The 17,364-nt window shown below is 39.9% G+C and overlaps 1 protein-coding gene across 1 annotated transcript in view; it reads left to right on the forward strand.

The window, feature by feature from the left end:
- ARFGEF2 (ADP-ribosylation factor guanine nucleotide-exchange factor 2 (brefeldin A-inhibited)) overlaps positions 1 to 4,203 on the forward strand; it is a 97,204-nt gene extending 93,001 nt beyond the window's left edge. The window contains exons 38-39 of the mRNA XM_006881619.1: positions 3,289 to 3,406; positions 3,763 to 4,203. Of these exons, the coding sequence (XP_006881681.1) occupies positions 3,289 to 3,406; positions 3,763 to 3,924 (280 nt within the window). The 3' untranslated portion in view covers positions 3,925 to 4,203. The remainder of the gene's footprint in view (positions 1 to 3,288; positions 3,407 to 3,762) is intronic.
- The last annotated feature ends 13,161 nt before the right edge of the window (positions 4,204 to 17,364 follow it).

The following is a 17,364-nucleotide window of genomic DNA, read 5'->3' on the forward strand; positions in this document are numbered from 1 at the left end:
CTGTATATTCTCTGAGCACTGCTTTTCCTGTGTTCCAAAGAGTTTGGTATGTTGAATTCTTACTTGAGTCTAGGGATTTTTTTTTTTTACTTCATTCTGAATTTATCATTCGGTTTTTATGTAAGGTAGTGGTCAGTTTCCATGGTTTTGTTTTTAAATTTTTTTTTCCTTGTTATTTTATTGACTTATAATTTTATAGAATTGAGATCTGAAAAGATGTTTTATATATTTTTTCATTGTTTTAAAAATTTATTAAGGCTTGCTTTATGGCCTAAAAGAATATTTGTTCTGGAGAATGATACGTGGTGAATTGGAGAATATATTCTGCAGCTGTTGGGTGGAATGTACTGGATGTGCCTTTGAGGTCAAGTAGGTTGATTTTGTTGTTCAGATAATTCTGTTTCTTTTCTGGGTTTCTTTCTAGATGATCCATCCATTGGAAGTAGTGTGTTCAAGTCTCTTCCCACTATTGTAGTTCTTTTTCTGTTTTCAGTGCTGTTTGTTCACTGTATTTTAGACATCTGACATTGGGCATGAGTATTTATTATGGCTAGGTGCTGTTGGTGGATTGACCCTTTAATCATTACGTAGTGTCTTCTGTAATAGATTTTTACTTAAAGTGCTTTTTCAGAGACTATTACTGCTACTGCTACTCTCTCTTGGTTACTAATTACTTGATATATTTCTTCCCCATCCTTTGATTTTTAACCTCTTTATATCTGTGTCTAAGGTGTGTTTTGTAACCAGCATATTAATGGGTCTCTTTTTTTTCCTAGACATCCTGTCATTCTCTGTCTCTTGACTGGTACATTTAAACCTTTACCATTCAGTGTGGTTATCAATATGTATGAACTTAGTGCAGTCATTTGTTATGTTTTCTTGTGTGCGTGGTGTTGGAGGTTTCTTTGTGTTGTACTTCATTTTCTGTACTGAGTTCTTTTGTTAATGGATTTTATTTTCCTCCATTACTGGTTTTGTGTTTACTGAGGGGGTTTTGGGTTTTTCCTCTTGTTTTGGTGAACAGATTTATTTTCTTTGTGATTACTCTGAAATTTATATTTATTTATTTCAAAGTTTATAATACCCTGTTATATCTTGGGGGGGAGTTGTTTGGGATTCTGTTATATTTTCGTATCACTTTTTCTTTCTCTTCATATGCAAGTTCTATAGTTACATCAATTGTTCACCCTTTTACTTTGAAGTTGCTGTTTAGAGGTTGATATCCTGTGTCCCTATTCTCAGTTTTTAGCTTTATATCGCTGTCAGTATTCCACAGAAAGATGGTCTGGTTTTTACAAATTCCCTTTATTTCTTCTTAACTGAGAATGATCTGATTTCACCATTGCAGTTGAGAGACAGTTTGACTGGACATACAATTCTTGGTTAGCAGTTCTTTTCTTAAAATTCTTATATATGTTATCTTCTTGCCTTCTTACTTATGTGTTTTCTGCCAAAACCTCAGGGATTACTAGTATTCTTTTATAGACAGTATTTAATTTTTCACAAGTTTCTCTCAGATTTTTGTCTTTGATTTTAGAGATTTTAATCATGGCATGCATTAGGGTCTTTTTTATTTTTTTAGATTTATCTTGTATGGAGTTCATTGATCTTTTTTGTGTGTGTGTGTGTGTGTGTATGTGTATGCGCGCACACATGCATGTGTGTATCATCAAATCGGATTTGACTGTTACAGGAAGAGATTGTCTCTCCTTTCCCAGCTTCTTGAATGACATGTTTTCATCTTTGATAATGTCAGGGAAGTTGTCAGACAATAAATCTTTAAAATCTTTTTCTGAGCTCTTTGCTGTTCTGAAATTCCAATCAGGTGTCAGTTATTTCTCTTCATAGTGTCTCCAGAAAACTCGGGTTTTCTTAATTTTTCTGATTATTCCTCCAAATAATAGCAAGGGATTTGTCCTCTTTTTCGTTGATTTTGTTTTCCATTGATTCATTCCACTTTTGTGTGCTTCCATTGAGTTCTGTTTCTGATGTTTTATTGTTAATTTCTCTGTTTCTAGTTGATAAAAGGTTTCTGTTTGTGTTTTTTGTTCTTGTATTGTTCTGAAGTCTTTAAAGGTTTTGTTTGTGCTTTCCCTGCTATCTTCAAGGAATATATATATAATTCTTTGGAATTATAGGTAGTTTTAATAGTTTTTTCCTTGGGGGCATTTTTTTGTTCCTTTACTTGTTTGAGCCATCTTAGCCTGATTTTTCATATGATTTGTTATTTTTTTTAATATGATTTGTTATTGTCTGTTGTTTTTGAGCCACTCAGTTTAATGTTAACAGTTTCAGCATTCTCTGAAGGTCAGATAGGACTTCTTACTCTTTTTGAGGAAGTGCTGCCTAGATGCGTTGGGTAGACCCACTGTTCATAAAAAAGTCAACTTAGTGGGTGGTGAGGTAGCAAGAGTTTTTAATGTAAGTGCACATGGGCCTGCTGGACGTGTCTGAGTACGGAATGTGTAAGCCAAGTGGACATTACATGTGGGCACCACAATGGCCTGCCCATTGGGTCATTGTGTGAGTGGCACTAGGACTTTCACTGCTGGCTGCATGTAAGTGAGGTAGCACAGGGTGATAGGAGCACTTGAGCCTCTGTTTGCAGCTCAGGAGCACAAAGGGTGAAGCAGGAGTGGTGGTACCGCCAGTCCACAGGCATATGCTCAGAGGGTACATACTGGTCTGCACCAGTGCTGTAAGGAGAGGGTGAGCTCCCAGCCTGCAGGCTCCCAGCCTAGTGCAGGTGGTTGGGCAAAGGTACCATTGTCCATGAATCCTCAGTGGAGAGGCTGGAGAAAGAGGGCCTGCTACCAATCCACAGACCTCTAGCACTAGAAACAAGCTGCAGGAGTATAGTGAGTCCAGCTAACTCTCACTGGGCCAGGAATATAAGATAGACGTAATGAGTTGTCTGACTGTACTACCATCCTGGACCCAGTAGCCAGCATAACGTGCTTTAGGTCTTTTATTTCCCAAATAACAATTGTATATGATAATGGAAAGAAAGAAGGCATGTGTAAATAATTCATTTGAGTTTGGTGCTTTTTACATGACCTAAAAAAAATGAACTTTACAAACTTTGAGTCCTCACCATGTGCCAGGCCTCAGCTCAGACCTCTCTTACCCTCACAACAACCCCTTGAGTTCAGTACTATTATTCACCATTAACTTGTCCAAGATTGCAGAGCTGAAGCATGTGTTCAGTCAGTACTCGTTGCCAAACTCAAGTGCTCACTGAACGTGAGATGTTAATTGTGTTTGTGTGTGTTCCTCCAATCCTTCTAGTGTGTGCGGTGAAGCTCTTGCGTACTTTATCACAGTGAACTCTGAAAGCCATCGGGAAGCCTGGACCAGCCTCCTATTGCTACTTCTAACAAAAACTCTCAAAATCAATGATGAAAAGGTATAAAAAAGTAAACTATAATCCCCCGCCATGTTAGACATAAGGGTTAGATTGGCTTTTTGAACGAGTTGGGGTGGGCATCACTTTCTAAACAGTTTGAAGAGACTGTTTTCCAAAAGGGGTTGAGATTGTGCAACATGGATTTATGCCTGGGAACTTGACTTTTTGGTGGCAAGCAAAGCTAACCTCAAATAATTTGGAGTTAAATATTAATTTGCAAGTATTTTGGCACCAATTCTCTAATAGCTAGCTAGAATTACCAGAAAGTCCAGAATGAAATGAACATTTTTAAAAACCAATCGCAAAAAAAATTTGAATCCCATGTCTGACTTTCTCTGTTTCCCTCCCACCTCAAGTTTAAAGCACATGCTTCGACGTACTATCCCTACTTGTGTGAAATGATGCAGTTTGACTTGATTCCTGAGCTCCGAGCAGTCCTGCGGAAATTCTTCTTACGGATAGGTGTTGTGTATAAGATATGGATTCCAGAAGAGCCATCCCAGGTCCCAGGATGGTAGCACTGGCCCTTTCAGACCACCGCTGACGCTCTGCACAGTTCCTCATGCCACCCCTGACTGCCGTAGCTCATGAAGAGTCAGGTCACAGACACGAAAAATCGGCATCTTGGGTCTCAGAATGGTCTGGATAAAGCTGGCCTCTCCGCTGGGCCCATCAGAGTCCCTGACTAAGGCATGATGTTATCTCCTGAAACATGCATACTCGGTTAACACAGTAGATGGGAAGTCTCTTTCATCTCTGTCATTCCATTTTGGTGACCGAATTGTCTGTTTAATCTGTCACAGCAAATCCTGTCATTTTCTAGCAGTCTCATGATTGGTTGTTAATGTTTTGTCAGAGGAAGTCAATCTCCTTGAAAATACTGAACATAGCTGTATAGGTTCGTGATTAATTAGTGAGTATGTTAATAAAATTTCTTGTAACGGCTAACTGCCACTGATCATATGCTGGGTTTTTTTGTTGTTTGAGTGCGTTAGAGAAGTTTGAGTGTTTTCGTCAGTTGTGAGTCAGCAGTAATCAGTTTGGGAAGAGTTAGGGGGAAAGGGTTGTTTTTTGTGTTTCTGTTTTAATGTCTGAGTGAGTTTTTTTAAAAGTATTTTACAAAATGATCTTATTGGAGATTTGATTGCAGCCAGAGTAGAAATTAAGTTAGAATTAAGAGCTTGCAAGATTTAAATTTTTTTTAAATGTAGTGCCTCCTGGCTCTCTGTTTTAGTAAGCTAGGTAGGGAGAAAAATCTGTAGGAAAAAAGTAAACAATTTCATGAAGATGATTAATCGTTGGAGTACATTTATGTGGATGGGTATTAAATTAAAAATTCAAACTATGTTGTCCATCTCACACTCTGAAATCTAATATATGAAGTAGTAAAGAAAATGAAGTAGTAATTTAACCAGAATTAATTTATATTTTAATAAAAGCTTTTTATTTTTACCTCAGATTAATGAGTGTACTGATTGTCTCTGCTTTGCAGTCCCCACTAACAGGCCTCGGGGAGGGACTGTAACTGTGCGTGAGGAACTGAGCTCCTACGGACCGAGCCAACTGTCATGGGTTAAACCAGAACCAGCCTATGCTGCCTTGGGGCCGGTGCAGATGACATGACAGTGGCAGGAGGTGGCATGTGCTCCGCAATTCCGTGGGGTCCTTATGATGTTAATGATGGTGCAATACTCTTTAAGTGCAGTAGAACTGAATTCTGATGCAGCTTGTGTATAAGTGGGCTGATGGAAATAGAGCCCGGAACCTGCAGACAGTCGATCTGGAAGCTTAAATTGTTCTGAGTCAGAAAGAACTACACTCATTCTCTGCCCTCTCATCACTGCTCTCCTAGGGCATAAGAAAAAGTGTTACACAGAGTTGTTAAAACATTCAGACTTTTACCTTTAGTTCTGTAAACTGGGTTGTACTGTGTCAACTCTGGTGCCTTAGAAGTTACTAAGTTTGGGAACCTATCTGTAAAATTCGGTATTTTTTTTGCTTATAGTGACAGATTTCTGGTGCTTAATAAGAGATTGATTTTTGTTGTTGATGTTCTTGTTCTTTTTTTTTTAAACAGTCTTGAGGAATTTTTTGTCTTGGCCAGCCATACTCTGTCCACTTTCTTCTTTTCCAAAAAAGTATTTTGATTTATCTACCAAAGACAAAAGGACCAGATTTCAAGTTTTTATGTTCCTTACATATATTAGAGAAGAAGCCCTACGTAATTTAGCAGGAAGGGACTATGAGAGAATATTTTACTGTGAATAGGAAACATTAACACATTGGATGGACTTACGCTGGAATCTGTTCCATCTTTATACTGCAGCATGAAACTCATATTCTAAGACTTACTCCCCGATACTGTACTTTGTTACAACCTCGCTGATAACAGATATTTGTATTGAACTTATAAATGGGGAACATATGTGTCCATTCACACATCCGTCCTCCACTCGCTAGAGCTCCATCCCTTGACTGGAGGTGGTATTTGTCTGTTCCTCCAAGGTTTTCACGTGGCACTTTTCTCCATTGAATGTGACTGTAACACTTTTCCGATGTACTCCCACCTTCTCTTTAATTCTGCCTCCTTTTGTGAGGTAAAAAAATGTCAAAGAGCATTTTATTACTTGTTGGAACATCCAGGCTTGGATTTCTTTAACTGTGTTTTTTGAACGTTTCATCTCCTGAATTTGACTTATACCAGCAGTAATAGGTAGACCTTTTAAAAACTCGATGTAGAACCATTTGGGGTAATTTTTCTTGTCAGTGGACAGTAACAGGCCAAGGAAAGCCCTTATGTCCAGTAATAAGCCATTCAGCTGAAATTCCTTCTTGTGAATACATCAGTCCTTTCTTATGGTACACATGGCTTGTACCACTCAAAACACTAGTGACAAAGATGTGTGCGACTCCAGAGCACGGGGTCAGGCACTGTTCATTTCACAAAGTTACGAGGAGTGGGCGCTTTTTCCAAGGCCTCATTCCTTTTTCAGAATGCTTTAAATGTCGGTTATATGTGCCAGGTCACTAGAGAAGTTTTTCTTGTTACAGTACTGCTGCTTTGAACAGTTTTCTTTTTCTTCATTGTCCATTAGGGAAATCGCCAGCTTTGGCATCTTAACAACAAACGGCGGATGGCATAGTTTCTTTCTGATACGCATCTTTAGAGTCAGATACACCTTCTCCCTGTTGCTCCTTACAGACAACCAAAGAACATATAAATGGAAATTGTATATTAATATCTGAAAGCAGAACATTTTCCTCCGACACATGTCTTTTATACAAAATGAAAAAGAAAAAAAAGCTAACCTACTTTTGTGATTATGGCTCTACATCTCATAGACTTCATAGTTCTTAAACTAACAGATGCAGTATTACCATCTCATTCAAATGTTTGTTGTTACGATGCAAATGGAGGTTGACTTCAACAAAGCTGGATCCTTAATTCTGCATTTTCTGGATTCTGTGTTCATATTTGCGTTAGACATGGCTTGAGCTCATAGAAAATCCTGGGAGTTTTGTTATCAGCAGCTTTGAAGTTGGGGGGGGAAATAAACCAAAGCTGAATATTTTAAAGAATTAATTTATCTGGAAATCCTTGCTCTGAAAAAAGAAAAAAAAAGATTACAGACACTTATCAATGGTGTAGTTTTTCTCAGTGTTCTAATTTTTTAAAAATTTTATCTGCATATTTGCATCAAATATTTTCTTTATGTGCAAAATGTATGTTTTACCTCCTTAAAAATGCCTAAAAGTTCATTAATAGCTACTTGGATTTAACCTATACACGATGATTAAGTGCATTTACTATTGAATATTGGTAATTTAAAGAAAAGCATTCCTTGCCCAATGGATGTATACATTTTTGAAAGGATAAGAATTATATAATATGAAATGCTATGTAAAGTTTTCTATGTAAAATTATTATGTATAATACTGTTAAAATATCCCATGCTTTAATCAGGTGGTAAATCAATAAAGTTTTAAAAAGTAAAAATTATTTTTTTGGTTACTATTTTTAAATTCCATGTTTCTCAAACTCTCACTTACTGCTGTCAGAATCAGAAGTGACTCCTAGCCAACCTTGCCCATCTCTCTCGCAAGAAGTAAATTTCAATATGGTCATTAAAATGCTTATCAAGTCACAGTTTTGGGTTACTTTGTTCTTACAATAGATATAAGCTTGACTGGTAATGAAACTCACCCTCTGTGCCTAATACAATTAAGGAGAGAATATCAGAAGTCCCAGGATGACATAAACAGTTTAGCAACCAATCAATCAGCAAAAAGCTTAGAAGGCTCAGAACTTCTCAGAAGACCATCTTAGCAGGCAGCTTCCAAAGCCTTTGAAAACCACGTAGAGCAGTTCTGCCATGCATGCACTCATAGGTCCGCAAGAGTATGAATCCTAGCATACAACAGTCAAGAAAGTATTAGGTATCGGTCTTAATTTTGTTTTTAAAAAGTAGGTTTTGCCCCATGGGGGGAAGAAAAACCCAACTCATTGCCATCAACCGGAACCGACTCAGAGCTGACTCTCCAGTAGGTTTTCAGAGGCTGGAATATGCACAGGAAGAAACTGCCCATTTCTGTCCTGAGGAGCGGCTGTCGATTGATTCCCACCCTTCAGCTTTGGGATGGCAGGGCAGCTGCTCTTGTCAGGGACTGTAATGTCAGTTACGCAAGGACTCCTCACCTCTGGGATCTACTTTAACTCAGTGATTTGACCAGCAGATTAGTTCCCAAGAGGACAGAAATCTCTCACTGATGTGCAGGGCCACTGTGGAAGTCCTGAGATTACGGACGGAAGGTGGGAGGGTAGCTTTCTGGTCAAAGAGTGAGAATGAAGCATATTGCAGGGCTTATTCTCTGCATGCATCTCTGAAGAGATTGAAATCTAAGCTTAGAATCCCTGCTTGTGAATTCAGAATCCATTCTGAATTTTATTGTTTCCATCTCCAAATCATCATTGTACAGTGTTCCACTGTTGACTCTTAACCAGTGTATCGTCATCTTTATAAATTCACTGCAGTAAAATAAAACCTCTTGATTGTGGTACAAAATTCCAAGTGCTTTCTGTAAAAAGTAGGCGCTCTTTTTTAAATGTATTTAATTTTTCTGTGTGTATCAGAGTGTGTTTCAAAGAATATCTCTTTGGAGTAGATAGTGCCTGTGTTTTAGCTAGAGCATTGTTTTCAACCAAGGCAGTTCTTCCAGGGTCACACTTGGCAATACTTAAGAGACAAACCTCCAGGAGGTGGGGGATGCTTCTGGCTCTAGCAGGTTGAGGCCTGGGGTGGGGTTAGGCCTACATTAGAGTCTCCTACAACTAAGACTTCTCCAACTCCAAAGGTTAGGAGTGTCAACGTTAAGAAACCCTGAACTCAGGGGAGCTCTGGTGGCCTAGTGGTAAGGAGCTGCAACTACAATCCCAGAGGTGCATGGTTCGAATCCACCAGATGCTCTGCCGGGGAAGGAGGGAAAATCTCCTCCTGTACCAGTCAGATCTGATTTGATGGTACACTCACACACACAAAAAATAATAAAATAAAAAGAAACCCTGAACTCAAATGACTGCCTTTAACCAAAGATCCTGCACCATCGTGATGGAGGACCCTAAGGTGGCAGGTTATTGCACTTGATATTTAACCTCATTTATATGGAAAAACTGACTTAAGATACACTCTAGTTCATTAACAAAACAAAGACAACCATTCCCACACTGGATTGCTAACAACACACATGTTGTTAGGTGCTGTGGAGTCGAAAACTCATAGCAACCCTATGAACAACAAATCTAAAAACCTTGTATTCTGCACCACCTTCATCACCATAACAATGCTTAAGCCCATTGTTACAGTCACTGTGGTAATATATCTTGTGGGGTTTCCTCTCTTTCTCTCATCCTCCACTTTTCCCCAGCATGATGGATTTTCCCCTCAAGGACTGAACCCTTCTTTTTTTAATTTTTTTTTGTGCATGTACCATCAAATCGGATCTGACCGGTACAGGAAGAGATTGCCCCTCCTTCTCCGGCAGAGCATCTGGTGGATTTGAACTATGCACCTCTGGGATTGCAGTGCAGCTTCTTGGCACTAGGCCACCAGAGCTCCCTTTGAATCCTTAAAACATGCCCAAAGTTTGTGAGGCAAAATTTCACCTTCCTGGCCTGTAAGGAGCACCTGGTTGCACTTGTTCTAGTCCATAGGATATTCAGTACTCTAACACCGCAATTCAAATCCATTGGTTCTTCTGTCATCTTTATCTTTCATATGCACAAGAAGCAATTGGGAATACCACGACTTGGATCACAGGCATAGAGGTTAGGAGATTTATAACTTCTCATATTTTGAGGAGACATCCTTCAACCCCTAACACTCTACCTTTTGTTGTTGTTAAGTGCTGTCGAGTGGTAGGCAACTCACAGCGACCCTATGAACGAAAATCCTCAGCACTTGGGTGACTTTCATCCTTTCTCCAGGTTCATAGGGTTTCTGGAGGCAAGCTATTTATGGAAGTGGATGCCACTCCTGCTAAAAATGGATGTCCTTGTCTCATGCATTCACCTCATCATAGTCTCCAAAGCGTCTTAGCCTCAAGTCCAAAATAACTTTTTCTAAATCAAATACAGGTGAAACTTTAGATGTAAGAGAAATTGGAGGAGGAAATGTAAAGTGACCACCAGGCAAGGCCATAACTCAGCAGGATAAATTACATTAACTTTCAAGGCTTGAAAATAATCCTCTGAGACCATCTGGACAATGGGTTTGCCCTCCAGACAATGGTCACACTCTCTGGGTTCACACCCTCAGTCCAGTCTGAGACCCTCTTGGAGGGTGAATATTCTCTTGTCTTTTTGTGACTGTCCCTTTGTCTCTGACTCTGACTCCCCCAACCTTGGTTCTCTGCAGGCCCAGTTCTTCTGCCCCTTGGACACGTTTGCCCCTCTCCCTGAGCTTTATGCAGCAGCTTCATCTCCTGATACACCTTAACTAGCAGTCCTACTTACTGGACCTCAGGTGGTGAAGATAGGACTGTTTGGAACCTAGGAGCCCCTAGCCTCATCCTTCCCAACAGAAATCCTTGTTTCCCACGTGCCTCCTAACAATTCTTATCTTCAAGTTGCCACAGGGATGGGCTTGTTCTTTTCTTGAAAGAGAAGATGTAGCTCCTTTGACCTGTTTTATTTTCTTGCAGGACAAAAATGTGCTCCTTTGCCTGTTTCCTACCTAAAGAATTCCAAGAATAGACAGCATTCTTGTGTTTTGTTCTTTCTCCGTCCCCATCAAACTAAGCTCACAGGTGTTCTGGTGTGATATTTGGTCAGATTTATCAGTCACAGGCTTAAAGCCTTAATCTTTTTTTTTTTTTGTTTCCTCACCATACCCCTCAACTAAATAACATGCCTCTGGGAACCGTATGAACTTTGATAAATGTCAATAGTTGTAGAGGTGCTTCAAGCCTTTTGCTCATAGGGTCTCTAGGAGTCGTGCTCGACTCGAAGGGAATCAACAACAGCATCCCTCAACTACTTCGTTAAAAAATAATTTTAATTTTCCACTCAACCATTCATACATACTTTGTTCGAGAGCATTAATTTCAAAACACAATATTAGTGCTCGCTTCGGCAGCACATATACTAAAATTGGAACGATACAGAGAAGATCAGCAAGAAGTGTTAAAAAAAAAGCCACAATATTAGATTAGCTCTCAATTGGTTCTGACTTGACAGCAAAGTTGTTAATGTACCATCTAGTCACTTGTGACTCACAGTGACCCTATGTACAACAGCCCTAAACCCTGCTCTATCCTGTGCCAATCTGTCTCTGATACACCTACTCTCATGACCCCAGTCACTGAATAAATCCACCTCATAGAGGGTCTTCCTCTCCTGCGCTGTCCTTCCACCCTCCCAAGCATGACATCCCTCTCCAAGGAATGGTCCCTCCTTGCAACATGTCCAAAGTATGTCAGACGGCGCTTCAGATCCTTGCCTCCAAGGAGCAACCCAGTTTAACCCTCTCCTGGATGAACCTGTTTGTTTTCTTAACAGTCCGTGGTATATTCAATACTCTTCTCCAGTGTCACAGCTCAAAGGTATCAGTTCTCTTACAATCCTCCCAAGTCATTGTCCAGCAAGTGACTGCAAAGACGCTGGCCTATATCAGGCACACCTTAGTCTCCAGAGTGACACCATTGCTCTTCAGTACTTTGGAGAGGTCCCTAACAGATGATTTCCCCATCGCAATACATCTTTTAATTTCCTAACAGCAATGAGAGTGAAATTATCTTAAAATTAATTTTTAGCACTTTTCATCCCTAATGACCATTCAACAAAGACTTTTCACGTGTTTAATGAAGCAATTGGATTCTGGTTCTCTTGTTTTGGTTGAAAGTAGGGTGTAAACTGGTTGATTTTATTTTCGTTCACAATCATCTGTGAGCTGATTGGTTGCCTGGATTTACTGAATTTAGCTAACAATCAGCTGTGAGCTGGAAGCCTTCAGTTTAAGGTCAGTCAGTCAGGATCTGGTGGGCGGGCCTTTGTATTTAAAAGTCGATTGGTTGGTGTTATTTGTGTTGGGAAGAACATTGTTCTAAGTGGTACATCACTGGTTTGTCAGTTTGCTGTACTGAAATAACTTGGGGTTGCTGTGATACGGAATGCTGTGCCATTGGTGTGTCAAATGCCATCATGGTTACCCATGGTGGACAGTGATAAAGCTCCCAGATTAAGATAGACTTGGAAGCAGGATTGACATCCACTTCCTAAATAACATACCTTTGAAAACTCTATAAACATTAAATAAACAACGATAGTTATAGAACAGGGTTCTGATTTTTTGTTCATTGTGTCTTAACCACAACAACAATAACAAATTAATTTTTCTTTAACTTTTTATAGTAATACTGTAGTTAATAGTCTTACACATTATTTCTCCTTTTGTAACTGACTTGACTCAGCATAGTATCTTCTAGATGTTTCCATGTTATGCTGTATTTGGTCAATTCTTTGATGTTTTTTAGTGTTGCATACTATTTCATTGTGTGAATGAACCATAGTTTCTTTATCCATTCATCTACTGATGGATACTTGGGTTGTTTCCAGCTCTTCACTATCAAAATAATGCTGTAGTAAATATCAGTGTGCATGTGTCTATTTGAAGTTCCTCTTTATTTTTAAGCTCTTATTTCTTAATAGATCAAATTATATGTTCATTTCTAATTTTCTGAGGAAATATCAAACTGTTTCCATAGTGGAAACTTAATCTATTTAACAAAAGATGGTGTAGCCACATCCTGGGTAAGCATTCCAGTATGTGTGTCCTTAGTTTGTGCAATAGAAATTTCCAAATCTTTAAATCCTGTTTTCATGTGGCCAGGAGAGAATGGTCCTTGGAAAAGGACATCATGCTTGGAAGGGTGGAACCACAGCACAGGAAAGATGCCAAATGAGAGGGATTGATACAGTGACTGGGGCAGTAGGGGTTGGTGTGTCAGAATTAGTGAGACTGGCTCAGGTCATGCCAGGGTTCAGAGCTGCTGTCATAGGGTTGCTATGGGTGGCAGGCGACTGGATGACATATAACAACAGCAACAACAAATCTTTTCATTGTGTACAGTTTTTGTCTTTTGTTTCTTTTTTTTGGTCACTTTTACTTTATTTTTCATTTAATATATGAAATGAATATCACTTTTCCGCCTAGTTTTACATGCATAGTTACAGTCTGAACAAGAATTCTAATTTAAGGAAATGAATCTGTCAATTTAATTGTTTTTGATGAACCAGTATTCATGAAGTCATTGAGCTATACCAGGCACTATATCCAGCTTTGCTTTGTTGTAGCTGATTGCGCACAATTCCATTTTCCAGCATTTATATTGAGTCCAATAATTGTTTTTCTTGTTTCTTTCTTTTTTTCTTTTTTTTTAAGTCCATCCTTCCCCTCTCATTTTACTACTGGCAGCAAGGGAGAACCACACACTTTCTATAAGATCTTGCTTAGGCGTCTCATCAGCCAGATGTCCAGATTTACCATTGTTGTTCGTATTCGTGTCACAGCACCAAAAAAAAAGTTAAAGGTAACATTGTGAAAAACGGGAAACCCAGAATACTTAATTGTGCTCACACAAAACCTATAGATAGACCAAGAAGTGGTTGTGCAGATAGAACAAGGGAACACTGCATGGTTTAAAATCAAGAAAGGTGTGTGTCAGGGTTGTGTCCTTCCTTTATACCTATTTAGCCTGTATTCTGAGAAAAAATTTGAGAAGCTGGACTCTGAGAAGAAGGTGGCATGAGGTTCAGAAGAAGAAGACTTATCAACAATCTGTATTATGTAGACGACAAAATCTTTGTTGCAGAAACTAATGACGATTTTAAGCATTTGTTGCAGAAGATCAAAGACTAAAGCCTTTAATATGGCTTACATCTCAGCATCAAGAAAACAAAAATCTTCACCACTGAACCAACAGGCAACATCATGATAGATGGAGAAAAGATGGAAGTTGTCAATGACTTTTTTTACTTGGATTCACAAACAACCCATGGTAGCAGAAATCAGGATATGAGAAGGCACGTTGTACTGGGGAAACTGACTGTCAAGGACCTCTCGAAAGTGCTACAGGAAAAGAATTAGACACAGTCAGTCCTTTAAGCCTCACGGAATGGCACTATTACATCTGCACTTTTAGATGAAGAAACTGGGGCCCGGAAAGACAGTCCAAAGTATCTGCTTGCCCTTGGGTTGAATTTCAGGGTTATTTTTACTGCAAATCAGATTGCATATGGATACAGTTATTTACAGAAATAGTTTAAAGGAAATTTCTAATCTATAAACGCAAATTTTGATAGGACATGCCTAGGATTATACCTACATTTATCTCTGGTCCTTTTGCACAAGGAAACTTACAAGAGGTATCTAACAGTTTTGAAAACAATTCTTTTTTTTTTTTGTCCTCAAGGTCAATATCTCCTTATTTGCGTAGACAGATAAATAATCTAAAATAAGGAAACATCTGTACCACAGAGAGAGAGGCGAAGGGAAGTCCATGTATTCAGATTTTAATTCTTTCTGCTCTCTGAGACATCAGCAGAGTGCTGTAGTTTTGATTTCTGAGGAGCTGGTGTCCTAAGGCCCTTTTACAAATTGTACTTGCTTGGGTTTTTGCAAACACTTGGGTTAGAAACAATCTTGACCGGACTCCTGACCTCACGCTTTGTAGGACCATAATCTGGACCTTTACATGGTTATTTATACAAACAAATATTTCTTTCAAGGAAATTTAGAAGTCCAGGGAAGAGACTGAAAAGCACAGTCAACGGAAGGGGATGTGAGCTGCTGCCAAGCCTGGGCCGCCAACAAGGCTTGTGTTTTTTCCTTTGTCCAAACATCTCACTTCTATCTCACCAATTTTCATCTTTTCACTTATTTATTCACATCAAACTTCCCCATGTGTGACTTCCCTGGAAACAACTCTTGATTGTCCTCAAATCTATACTTGCTCCTTGAGGCCTCTGTCCTTGCTGCTCCCTTTTGTCTGGAATGTTCTTTTCCTGGTTCTCTCTCTAGCTGGCTCTTTACCATCTTGGGCTCAGCTCACACATTATCATCTCAGGGGGTCTTCCTTGACCACAGTCACCTTGTGCCCTCAGCACTGACTTCCCTCCATCTGCAGTCTCTTCTCTGTGTGTCCCACAGAAGTTCTGCCAGGTCAGGGCCATGCATTTTGTTTTTAACACTGTCTCACGGGGTAAAGCACACACTACCTATGCACTCAGCAAGTACTTGGTGAGAGAATGCAAGGGCTTTTTTTTGTGTGAGGGTTCTTCTCAATCTCCATCTGTCACAACACTGCCGGCTGGCCCAGTGGTGAGGATTTAAGGTTTTTAATATTCAGATGTAACCCATATTGAAGGCTGTAGTCTTTGATCATCTGCAGCAAGTATTTTAACTCTTCCTCACTTTCTGCAAGTGAGATGGTGTCATCTGCGTAACGCAGGTTGTTGATGAGATGGATAGCGCAGAAGATCAGAAATACAACTTGGCCATTGTGAACATCTGTCAGCTGGATCTGAGAACTCAGGACCATGGCGACAGTATACACACCATCAGTTAGCTTACTGTGGGAAAGGTGTGATCTCCTGCCTGGTATCCTCCCAAAGATTAAAGGGGTGACCTTCTCCCAACAGCACTCCCGTAAGCCTCCCCAGCTCTGCCTGTGCCTAGCTGCTGGGTTAGTGAGGCACCACTTCTAACAGGGGTCCTTGGCCCTCAGTGGGCACTCTCGCCCAGCCTTCATGACAGCCACACTTGGAACAATGTACCCACCTCTGCAGAGTGCACCAGCCTTGGGCATTTCAGGTCAGCAGAAACTACCTCTTCATGCCAGCCATCTCCGACTGGGCACCCTGCCTGTGCCCATCTGCTGGAGAGGCAAAGATGCCAGGTCTAACCAGGCAAACCAGCCTAGGCTCCTCTGAGACGAGTAGAAACTGTTCCAAATTGAGTAACAATGAGACCAGAAGAGGAGCTATCATTGCCCAGACTGGGATTGAAAGGAAAACGTGGGGGGGTGTAATTAATAAATAGATAAGCTGAGTGAAGGACAAGACAATAAATACACAATAAAGAATCGATTAGACATCGTAATTCATGAGCAACATAATCAATTGTAATATTATAAAGTCAAATGTCTATGAATTATTGAATGAAAAACCAACATGATTTTTAAACTTTCACTCAAAAATAAGTTAATTAATTAAGTAAATGATTTTTGAAAGCGAGGTTGGGCCCAAAGAAGACTTGAGCATTCTAAGCACTTGCGGACGTTTGCCTGTGTCTATGACCTTCTGAATCCAAAGAAAACACAAAATAAATTGTCTTTTAGTAACTTGTTATGTACCTTTGAGTCAGAACCAGCTCATAAATGACTCTCCAGTGGGTTTTCAGAGACATACACCAGAAGAGACTGCCCTTCATTCTCCCATGGAGCAGCTGGTGGATTCGAACTGCATGACTTCAGGTTGGAAACTCAGTTTCTTATCACTAGGCCGCCAGACAGAGGACCCAGTCAGCAAAGAAAAGCCTACTTGGATTTACTTACCAATTTGTAGTGAATAGTTTCACCTTGAGGAGGAGCAATTTTGGATAGGGTGGTCTAGGCAGACCTCTTGGAGAAGGTGATGTTTGCAGTGGGAGCTGAACAAAATGGAGGAGGCGGTCTTTCAGGATCTGGAAGAATATTCTGGACAGAGGGAACAGTAAGTGTAAAAGAGCTTTGAAGTGGGAATACATTTGCGGCTTGGGAGAAAAGTTTGATAGCTGGGCTTAGGGAGGGAAAGAAGAAGGAGACATGGTCAGGTATGTTGGCTGGGATCAAATGTTACAGAGTTTGTGGGCTGTGATAAGTATGTAGAGATGGTAAATAATTTTTTAAAAAACTTCTGCCCATAATTCTGCTGTCACATTTTCTCCAGAGGAACTGTTCTAACATATTTGTAGCTGGAATTCCTGTGTCATTTTGTGCTCTTATCATTTCATCAAGGGGGTTCTGGTGGCACAGCCCACAGGGAGATGCGTAGCTCACCCAAATCCACCAGTGGCTCCTCAGGACAAAGATGGGCACTTTCCTCCAATTCAAAAATCTAATGGAGGATCAGTTATGAGTCAGTTCCAACGAGAGAGCAACTAGTTTGGTTTTGGGAATTTTGTCAAAAACCCACCACATGGTTCAATCCCAGGAAAAGCTCACTAGCACTAGGAGAGGACGGCTGAATGGAGACAGCTAACTGGGCTTGGTGAGACAGGAAAGGAAGAGAGGCAGACCGAGCTGTGTGATTTCACTTTCCCACATTCAATCTTTTTTTTCCTTTTTAAATAAAGTTTTTATTTTGTACTGGTTTACAGTTCATATACATTGTTTTTCACACTAGACTTTTCCTTTACCCTCCCCTC

Source organism: Elephantulus edwardii, unplaced genomic scaffold (genome assembly GCF_000299155.1).
Source record: "Elephantulus edwardii isolate Elephantulus edwardi_28Jun2011 unplaced genomic scaffold, EleEdw1.0 scaffold00015, whole genome shotgun sequence".
Lineage (NCBI taxonomy): Eukaryota > Metazoa > Chordata > Mammalia > Macroscelidea > Macroscelididae > Elephantulus > Elephantulus edwardii.